Here is an 11,490-nt window from a genome sequence, read left to right as displayed (position 1 = left end):
AATGATTGAATTGTGGAGAGCCACTCCGGGGATGTGCGTGCACTGAGGCCTAGCGGGGGAAAAACTTTCAGCAGCCGCTTGTGCATTTATGCATATTTGTCGTGCTCGGAGCCCGCACGCGATTGGTCTGTGTCTTCAGCCCGATTTGAATACTCTTTTGGTAGAGGCTAGTTTATGTGGATTCATCATCACGCACATGTAAAGTGTAAAGAAGTCGTAAAAATCTAGTTGCACCAAGTGAATTGGCTACAATAGCGATGCCCGTGTGATCAGGAGAGATAATATGCCCATTCATTAGAACAAGCTGAGTAACCAATACTTTAATGATAAATCATTTATATTCTGTTTTCCCAAAGGGACATGGTGGCCATGTTTGATTTAATATCCTGCCTGCTCAGCTCGGGTTGTGCTTTTTCTCGATCCAGATTAAGCATTGTTTAGTTATCACTATATATCTCCGACAAACTGATACAGTGCAAGTTGGCTATCGTTGACCAACTCAGCAATTCTCTCCAAGAACAATCAAGTAAGAATGTGGGTTTAAAAATACATCAAAGAAAACCCTTTTTTTTTTACAGAAGACTATGCACAGGAAGAAACACTATAACATTTTAATATTCCTAACACAAATTAAATTACCTACTTAACTGACAAGTGTGCAATTAATGTAATATTATCTATGACAGAATGTAAATAATTAAAGTGATGATAGGTATATTCAAATATTTCAATAGATAAACTGCTTATTTAGTTTTATGTACCTAGTTTTAAGTTTCCCCTCAGGATTCTGTGATGTTAAAGGGACTTGATATCTGCCGGAATAGCCATCCAGAACAGTGGCCCCAATGATGTTGCCCTGGGCAACCACACAATTTTTTACGATTTAACCCTATTAAGTAGAAATACAAATAAGGGCACTATATACTGGCTAAGGTTATAGTTAGATCTATAGTTAGATACTGTATATCTATCGCATTGCTTATGAATATTGAAAAAACATGGAGAATTATCCAATAATACCAAGTAACTATAAATTAAAGCAAGGCAGATGGTAATGCAAACTATGATGTAGACCTGAAAAGGTTTGCACAACAGAGAAAATATTTGCAGATTTAGGAGAAAACATAAGGCATATTAACAACACCATTATTTTTGGCCTACTAAAAACTTTATGACAATATGAATTGCATAAGCAACATCTTGCAGTATAAAAGGCCACAGAACTGCAGCATTATGATGAATCTCTGAGTGCGTGTGTGTGTGTGTGTGTGTGTGTGTGTGTGTGTGTGTGTGTGTGTGTGTGTGTGTGTGTGTGTGTGTGTGTGTGTGTGTGTATGTGTGTGTGTGGGCGGGCGGGTGTGCGTGCGTGCGTGCGTGCGTGTGTGTGTGTGTGTGTGTGCGTCTGTGTGTGTGCAGATAACCACTCTCTCATCTCTAGTAACCCAATACAGCCCCATTCGAGAAGACGCTTGGGTCCCAATGGTGATGTCATCTTTGACACACAACACGAGCAAAACATGACGGACTCCATGGAGATGAACCAAGCGGCTTTAACACAATTACATAGAAGAACAGATCGAAATACACTGAAAAATAGAGTAGACCTTTATGTTTGGAAGTATGACTGCAAGACAGATCACACCCCAGTCAACGATATGGTATCTGGTGACCTCTTACCCCACTGTGCAACTCAACCATCGTTCAGGTTCTAACGGAACAAATCTAGAGCTCTCCAAGGCACTTTTCAATGCCCTGGATTATCACAGCGCTAGCCGACCGTCTGCAAGTCTAGAACCCAGTGTCACCTACAACTGAACCAACGATGGAAAACGTTTGATGAATCTATTATTATAAAAAGACTGCACAATATCTAGATAATAATTTTAACAGTGGATTTCGACGCTTCAGCACCTGTGGTTTTATCATCAATCACAGCGGAACTGCTGTTCCTCCGATGTGCTTTGAGCAATCACAAAAAAAGAGGAATGGCGTGCATATTTAATTTCATTCTCCACTGGTTCACACAGAAGGAAACCTGCCGCTGTTCAACAAGATTCCTTCTGACAAAAAGTCTCTATTACAACTGAGTCAGCGACACGGATGAGGGGAAAATATGTCATATTAATAATAACGTCATGACAAACGTACCATAAGTACTTCAGACGCTTGCTTAACACAACCCAAGGCCTCCAGTGAAAGAAGTAACTATCAGGGCGGACTTTGAGCCCTATCAGGAGACCAAGAGAGGGGCAATGGCCTTTGTTGATGCTGGAACTTAATATGCCTCTCCAGGGTTTTCTTTTACAAATGGTCTTACAATTGTTCTCCTATGTAACCCAAAGTTATTTTTGCAGGTAGCAAAGCGTTTTTGGATCCTGTGTCCGATTTCAACAGCCCAGCACTCGAACTAACCCGTGATTTAGAGTCGTTCATGACTTCACACTTTACACATCATGGTTATAACAGTATTGTGATCATGAGCGAGCAACCTTATCATTAGAACAACAGAAGAAGAAACAGCGGATGTCCACCAAAGATGGAGATTGAGCTACGATGTTTTAAATACACAAAAACCCAGTCAAATCTGTGTTACTCTGGGCGTTGACTTTTATTTTACAGTAGACTTTTTAATTGCAATGCATCACACGAAACAATTGCAATATTTCACAACATATATCGAATTGTGACCCTTGTGTCATGATGTGTATGGTACAATCAGATTGGTGCCAAATCCCATTCCCCACCAAAAGCGCCAGAGATTGCCCTACAGGGAGAAAACTATAAAAGATGAGCTCATTCAAGCCATGTCTTTGTGAATGGATGAACAGCTGTTTGACCCCTCCCTTCTGAAAGAAGACACCAACTCATCACAGTACATCCAATAGTGCGATAATAACAAGTTTATTATCACCGTATCGGATGTATTGGTGATCTGTTGGTATCTTCTTGCAAAAGAGCGGGTCAAACAGATCAACGATCCATCCAATACACTGAAAATAACAAGCTTATGTTCGTTTTTCCCCCCAAAAAAATCCAATGCATGTATAAAACATTTAGGGACATTTAGGGACACTGTCAACAAGTTGCATTTGACCCAAATTCAAATTAAGAAAAAGTGAGATGTAATGTAAAACAGGAAAATCCGAATTTATTACATATTCTATCGTGTATCGTGATGCATATCGTATCACTAGAGATCCATGCCGATGTACAACTCTATTACTGGCGGATCATAAATAATGATGCACTAGTATTCGTGCAATTCATCCTTCTGCTGATTAGGGATCATACACGGCCTGATTAACGTGACCAACTTTCGGGTTCCCAGTCAGAGAAGCAGTCTCAACAAGTTGACTGATACTCTGGCACTAAACAGACCTAGAACCCTCCCTGAGGTTGTCAGACTGGAGCGCATACTCAGCCTGACTAATGCATCCCGGCATGCTGCATCGCTCTCATATTTACTTGCCTCAACCTCTGCTGCCTTGTGTGGCTGCAATCCATCACCCAGTCAGAGACCCACAAAACACACCCATCGATTTTTGCTCTTGTTTACATATTCACACATATGCAATTAGGGGGGGGGGGGGGGGGGGGAGTGAGCCCTACTCCGATAAATGTACCTTATCCAAAGGTTGCCAGTAGGCAAGACTGATAAATCTGACATAAAGATGAAGGCGGGGGGGGGGGGGAGAACTGTATACAGCTTCCGCCAGTATGTTCTGGATCACTAAAGGGGCCTCACAGCGTTAAGACACATAGATCTTAGATAGTTTGTGTTTGGTTGGACTTATACTGCTATAGTGCCCTTGTGAAATAGACACAAATTATCTCATCAATGTTGTCATTTCAATAACTGCATTAAACAATAGATTATTGAGTTGTATGTCCTTATTTGTTAACACTTCGATCAGTGTCTAATAATTGTAAATGAGCATTTGGACAAAACAGTGATACATGTTGGAGGCAGCACATCTGAATTCTGACTTGTGCTCCTTGATTCCTGATGGTCAGAAGGTATATGTGTGTACCATGCTGCCCCCCACAGGGCAACTCAAGAATGCACCTACATAGCCAGAGGAGAACAGAGCGTCGGACTAGCGACGCCAAGTATGTTAACTTAACCCTTACCCCACTGTCACTCTTTACATTGTAGCAAATTCTCTGAAACATACAAGCACTCCTTAGCAAACACAGTCATGAGATCTGGGTTAAATGCAGTTTCATGCTTGACTACTTGTCAACCTAGGATACTATGTCTTGTCAAATTTGCAACATAACATCACTGCAAAGTCTGCCATTCGCTTTCAATGTGGGTATTGATGAGCCTGCACACACGATAATGCCCCTCTTTATTCAAGGATGATGCCATTACCCATACCGCTGAGATTACCCCTTTTAGGATTTAAATTAGTCTGTATCAATTCCCCTAAGGCAGTGCACTATACCGTTTTTCCAGTGAAAGGATTGGTTATCAGACGTCTCTCATTATCTCCATGTAATACATGTTGAAATACTGGTTCGCCCAATGTATTTGTATATTTGCATGTGCAAATATTGATGAAGAAGAATGGGGAAGAGAACATAATACATGACTACTAAGTTAAGTTCAGCTGCAAAATATTTTTCAGAATAAGACACACTTTCACAATTGAGTTAAAGAAAACAATGTTGTTATTTTTTTTACTTAATTATGATACATGCCGAATTGCTCTGAAGCTAAAGATATTGCATAAAGATACCAAACATGAGGAAACTGGGACTGTTTGTGGGTTCCTGCTTTAGTTGTTTCATGCAGCAAGAGTGTCAACTCCAAAAAAAAAGATATAATTTTACATACGATGGTCATGGTAGGCTATATTAATACTACAAATAATTATTCCTGAGTAATTCAAGAATATCCAGCATTCACTAAATATGTGATGGTAAGCGCAGTGAGGAATCCTGTGCGCTCAAGTCGGTATACAGCTCTTTGACGACAAACTTGAAGAGGAAACGTGACTATTATAACAAATTAAGGCTGTACGTGTGTCTCCATGAAGTCTCTCCGAAATCCAAATTTCCCTTTAGCACAGGATGAGTTAAATTGAACGAAGCTCTTACACAGGCATCGCACAAGAGTGTGACAGACTTCGACAAGAGAATAATGCCTTCATTTGAATCACATTCGACGCTGACAGCAACTTGTCAAGAGTTAGACACATCTAACTCTTTGACACTTGGCGCGTGGTCAAAGCTTTACATGTAAATCATCGGTGCTTTAATAAGCACGCGTAAAAGGTGCAATCTTTGGCGCAAGGAAAATAAGGCAAGTTGGAAACTATTGGGCAAACGCATGATAGCGTTCAACCAGAACCCGTGTATATACACACACACACACACACGCAAACACACACACACACACACACACACACACACACACACACACACACACACACACACACACACACACACACACACACACACACACACACACACACACACACACACACACACACACACAGCCACATTAGCCAGCCACACACGTATTTCTTACCTCTAAAAACTTCGGATCGAACGGACAGCAGAAGGGTTATTGCAGCAAACAAGCAATTGACAACTTTATCCATGTCGACACCTCCGCCGTAGCGTTAACCCCCTAAAAGAGGGGTTAACCAACAACTCTTTCGTCCTGCAAGTTGAAATTCTGAGCGATACTTTCTAATTAACGTGTTATATATCTAGGGCAGAGTCTATCCTGCCCTCCTAGTCTATTCCTGTGTGACAATGGTCTGCTCTGTCCTCGACACGCCGCTCCTTGCCGACTTGCTCCAGACTTGAGGAGGGATCTCTGAGTGAGTCCTGATTCCTGAATTACGCGGGGATTGAGTGGTCCAGCTCCGCGAGCCTCGAGTACATATGTGTGCGCGCGCGCTCCGTCTCTCCAGTAGAGGGGGCCTGCGAGCTCTTTTTGGCGCGAGGCTGGCACGAGCCAGAACTGAGTTGGCCATACGAGAATTAACTCAAACCAGCAAGGTATAGCCCCTCCTCCTACATTAATGATATAATGATAGTTTGTTAGTTTAACATTATATTTAATGTCACCATAATTGTGACTAACTTCACCATAAATGTATATCTTTATGTAATATGTATATCTATCTATCTATCTATCTATCTATCTATCTATCTATCTATCTATCTATCTATCTATCTATCTATCTATCTATCTATCTATCTACGTATCCGTCTGTCTGTCTGTCTGTCTGTCTGTCTGTCTGTCTGTCTGTCTGTCTGTCTGTCTGTCTGTCTGTCTGTCTGTCTGTCTGTCTGTCTGTCTGTCTGTCTCTCTCTATATGTATATATCTGTCTAGCTGTCTAGCTATCTTTCTATCTATCTTTCATTCTATCTACCACATTAATGTCGACATTTGTTTACAGACAAATATGAACTTCACCTTGCATCTTATCCAATCAAACCTTTGCTTTAGAGTTAACGTGTGTATATCCCTCAATGCTTCATCTGCTTAATCTAAATTCCCCTTGTGTGTCCTCTTTGATCAAATTTGTGCATTGATCCCATTAAAGGACTGGGGTTGACATTCAGGAGCTCTTCATTAGTTGACCCAGCATATCACTGATTCAGACTCTATACTTATTGAACATGCTTTTATTTTTTTACGGTTTAATTACGGCACGTGACTTTTCTATATATATATATGCTAATATAAATGTGACATTAAAGTATACCAAAGACCTTGTACATACAAACAATGGATTTTTCATAGCCCTTAGAAGTGTGTCACAAAATGCAAATGAATGACAATGTCAGACAATGTCAGTGTGTTATTGTTGGATGCTTGAACGCCGGTATGCATAAAACAGTCAGCAGTATATGACAACTATGTGGAAGCTTCCATCCCCAATTAAAATGACGTGTTATTGACACAGCACTACTTTTAGATTCAGGATCACCTCTTGTCAACAATAAGCAGATATTATCCGGTTGTTCTTGTTGTCACTCTAATTGCATGCGTGAATGTGTGCGTTCTGTTGTTTCTAGATAAGGAGTGGCAAAGAGGTTGGACCGGTCGTCCATGAACAGGCGGTAAAACATAGCATTTTGTCTTTGACAAACATATCCTAGGCCTAATGATAAGGTCCAACTTGAATCTAAAAATACAATGTGGTTGAAAGCAACAATGCATAACTGAATAGCTATGCATTGTCTACAGTTGTGGACTCTTAGATCTGCAAAGAAACTTCATCCTTACTGATGAGAACCGTATGACTGATAGAAAGTTGTATGTTACTTTAATCTAAATACTTTTTGTGATGAAGTTGCACTGGACCAGAAAGCATGAGTGGATTTGTTAGGCAGTGACAAGTGAAAACCATATATCCAAGAGAGAAGACACTCATTCACAATGCTACCAGGCATGGCGCGCCGATTTGTAAAAATAACGCATTGTAGTAATTGTAATAAGTGGCACTATCACGCTGTTTGCCAATAAGTGTCATTCATCTCTCTCTAGCCGCGTGCTGCTTCCTTGCGGGACCAAACAAATGGCGCTACCGAAATTACCCTCGCACAGGATGACTTATTAAACCTCTCGCGGTGTGGCTGCCAAAAAACAGTGTTTTTTCTGGCTGTTTTTGTTCTACTGTGTTTATCCAGCACTTTTGATTGTCAACGGCTCAATGGGAGATTGATTAGCAGACTATATTCAGTTAAGTTAGCGACTGCCACCGAAGCGTCTTTCTCTCTCTACGCACGTTTATGGCTGTGAAACAAGAGTGCTTGTAGCGGCGCGTGTTGCTCTGCTTGTTCCATCTCGAACGAGGCCTCATTAGAAAGCAACACTGTTCGCACGGTTATATGCCCCCAAAGGAAACACAACAAGTAAACAGCATTGACAAATAGGCCCTCGGTTGAGCTTTTCATCTGGACACTCCCACACTCGAGTCTAGACTGTCTGCTAGATGTCCATCCCTAGTGAATAGCGGTCCGTGCCGTGAAACAGGTCAACTTCTTGCACACATAATAAGTAATATATGGTTTTAATTAATTCGCACGGTGCATAATGGGGTTGTTGACAACACAGAATGTGCTGTACTCTATTTTAATTGGTCCCCGAATATCATTCTGAAGCTTAAATTAGCATGTGTGCTGTAATGTAGATGACCTCGAGTCAACTGACTTGAACTGATGCAATGTTTTTTCACGCCTGACACACGATGCCTGCTTTGAAAAGAGACCCATCCAACATGTGGAGAAACTTAGATGATGCATTCATTACTTTAAGTAATATTCAAATTTGCCACCAGATGTCGTGGTTTTGTATTTCTTTTTATTGAGTCTTAATATTTTTACATAAAAAATCTGGCAGGTGTATTTTCTAAAAGTATCAATACAGAGGAAACATATATTGAAAAGCTTAGAAGTGCTATCACGAAGTTGTGTATCATCTAAGATGTCAAAGTTCAAACATACAGTAGTGGGCTATTTGTCCAACTCAATGTCTGTAATGTTTAATTTTTCTGTAATTGTTCATTCTCAAATAAAGTGATATCCATTTAAACAGTTCTTTAATTCGCTTCATTTTTATTGCGCCAAGGTGGTTTGCTGTGGTCTTTCCAGAAAAACATTATTGCAACTATACAATTCCACCATGGGGAGGTATAAAATGTAATCCAACACATTTAATAGAGACATTCATACCTTAACAATTTGATGTTGAGAGCCTAAAGTAATTGAATTTTATTTTTCTCAGACATTGCATTGTGTGGGTCCCATGGCGAAGGCATCTGAGAATCTTCCGGTATTGCGGCAATCTGGTGGAGTGTAACATTCAATCACAGACTATATGGTCTTGCTTTGTCGCTGGTCATAATCCCACCCCCCACACCAACACGCAAACAGACACACGCACACACACACACACACACACACACACACACACACACACACACACACACACACACACACACACACACACACACACACACACACACACACACACACACACACACACACACACACAACCTCTGTTCATTCCACAGACTTGGCACAGTTGTTCTTTTTGATCCCCTTCTGCGACAAGGAGGGGATCAGCTGGAGAGTGTAACTGAACCCCAGTGGTACATCTCTGTCTTCCATGGTGGGTGTCAACAATAATGTTCATCCAGCAAGGTATCCATGTCTAAATCCTTTACCTGGGAAATTAAAAGTTCCCCCCAGTGTCCTTGGTTGTGGCTTTAACCACTTTACCCAGAAGGAATTTATAGTTTGGTAAACCAATATGACCGACGGTTGATTTCATATTCCTCAGGCACAAAGCCAGAGAACATCATCTCCCTCGTCTTACTCCAAAACCGAGGAGGTGTGAGATCAGGCGTCCCCATAAAACCTCTTCTGGCACGGTGTGAGTGTGCAGTAACGTTTATCTGGGCCGCAGTGTCTCCAAGGATTATCCCGTCAGATGGGCCCCCATGGCATCAGAGCACTGCACAGCATGTGTACCACCTGCTCTGAGTCAGTAAGGGAAGACCATGATCATAATTACACCACGCATACACAAACACCCACAAACACGCAAACAGACTGATCAACTTACACACACTAGCACACACACCAACACACACTGATAAAGTCACCCACACTGGCACACCACACACGCACACAAACACACACACACACACACACACTGATAAAGTCACCCACACTGGCACAACACACACACACGCACACACACACACACACACACACACACACACACACACACACACACACACACACACACACTGATAAAGTCACCAACACTACCACAACACACACACACACACACACACACACACACACACACACACACACACACACACACACACACACACACACATACACACATACACACACACACACACAGACTGATAAACTCACAGACACTACCACAACACACACACACACAAGCACCACACACTCCCGCCCACACACACATGTTCCCATGGCTGCCTGGGTCCCATCAAGAGGGTTTGAGGTAGTTATACAAGGCACTGAGGCCTCCTTGCAGCACTTCCTTAATGGGCTTGACCAGGGGGTTGTGGATGATGTGCAGACCCTTATCAAGTGGGTGGCAGGCCAGCTTCCTCAGCCCGCTCATCAGGTACATCTCCCCGGGCACGCTCTGCAGGTCGTTGAAGTCCACGTTGAGGAGCTCCAAGGACTCCAGGAAGCACAGGGTCTTTGGCAGCGAGTGGAGGCTGTTCCCCTCCACGATGAGGATCTTCAGGTTGACCAGGTCCTGGATCTGGTCGGCGATGACCTCAAGCCGGTTGCAGGCCAGGTGGAGGAAGACCAGGCCCTTCATGCTGTAGACGCAGGTGGGGATGTGGGCCATGCGGTTGTTGCTCAGGTTCAGCTTGGTCAGGTTGCGCATGGAGGCCAAGCTCTCCGGCAGCGCCGTGATCCGGTTGTCGGCCAGGCTGAGCACTTCCAGGCTGCTGCAGGAGCCCAGCTCCTCCGGCACCTCGCTCAGGCAGTTGCGGTAGGCGAAGAGCACCCGCAGCTTCTTCAGCTGGCCGATCTCGGGCGGCAGGCTGGCCAGGTTGTTGCCCCACAGGTTGAGCACCACCAGGTTGTCCATGCCGCCCAGCGCGGGGGGCAGGCTCCGCAGGCAGTTGATGGACAGGTTGAGCTTCTCCAGCTCCCGCAGCTCCCAGAGCTCCATGGGGGGGTCGTCCAGCCCCCGCATGGCCAGGCTCAGGGTGCAGTAGCCGAAGCGCACCGTGGTCTGCTTGCGGAACCTCTCGGCGGCCGAGGACAGTCCTCCGCCGTTGCTCCCGTTGTGGTCGTCCCTCACGCTCGCGCTCCTCCGGCCGTGGCTTGTGCTCACCTCGCTCAGCTCCTCTTTGGAGAAACTGCGGGAATGACGCCCGCCCATGGCTTGCCCAAAGGTGAGAGAGTGTCTACTGAAATAAGTTGGCAGCTGTTGGTCAATGGCCGGCACTCAGAGCACCGAGTGATTCGCTGATGGTAATGGCTGCCTATTGCTCTCTGGGGATCGGGATCGAGGCCTGGTGGTAGGCATGGCAATGCCAATGTTGGGTTGTTATCCGGGCGTTGCTGTCAGGCTGTTTTGGCAGTGGTTTCTCTGGTGTTCTGCTCTCGGTGTGAGAGAGTGCTGTTACAGAGCACTGCTCGGGGAATGAAGTCTGGGTCCCCCAACCGAGTGCCTGCCTTACTGGGTTTCACTCTGCAGCTGGTCCTGCCACTTCCCGGTGGGACCGAAAGTCAAAGCCATTGTCCCAGCCCAACCCCGCCCCCCCACACCCCCCACACTCCCCACACCCCCGATCCAGCCCCCAGTGTCCAATCAGAGGACAGGGGATAGAGCCTGGCTTAGACTCAATCACTTGATGTCACAGCTATGATCTCACAACCCTAAGACCTCCACACTCAAATACGCCAACACACGCACACGCCCACACACTCACACACATACACACACACAA

The 11,490-nt window shown here is 44.0% G+C and overlaps 2 protein-coding genes across 9 annotated transcripts in view; both read right to left on the bottom strand.

The window, feature by feature from the left end:
- LOC115549080 (receptor-type tyrosine-protein phosphatase mu) overlaps positions 1–5,886 on the bottom strand; it is a 164,997-nt gene extending 159,111 nt beyond the window's left edge. For all 8 annotated transcript variants that reach the window (XM_030364081.1, XM_030364084.1, XM_030364082.1 and 5 more), the window contains exon 1: positions 5,537–5,886. In XM_030364081.1, coding sequence (XP_030219941.1) covers positions 5,537–5,609 — 73 coding nt within the window. In that variant the 5' untranslated portion in view covers positions 5,610–5,886. The remainder of the gene's footprint in view (positions 1–5,536) is intronic.
- A 4,016-nt stretch (positions 5,887–9,902) lies between these two features.
- On the bottom strand, positions 9,903–11,251 carry LOC115549057 (leucine-rich repeat-containing protein 30-like). The gene has a single exon (XM_030364046.1). The coding sequence runs from the start codon at positions 10,917–10,919 to the stop codon at positions 10,002–10,004; it is 918 nt and encodes a 305-aa protein (XP_030219906.1). The 5' UTR covers positions 10,920–11,251; the 3' UTR covers positions 9,903–10,001.
- Positions 11,252–11,490: the final 239 nt, after the last annotated feature.

The sequence above is a fragment of the Gadus morhua genome, chromosome 8 (genome assembly GCF_902167405.1).
Source record: "Gadus morhua chromosome 8, gadMor3.0, whole genome shotgun sequence".
In the NCBI taxonomy this organism is placed as follows: Eukaryota; Metazoa; Chordata; class Actinopteri; order Gadiformes; family Gadidae; genus Gadus; species Gadus morhua.
This window is presented reverse-complemented; position numbering and strand designations above follow the sequence as displayed.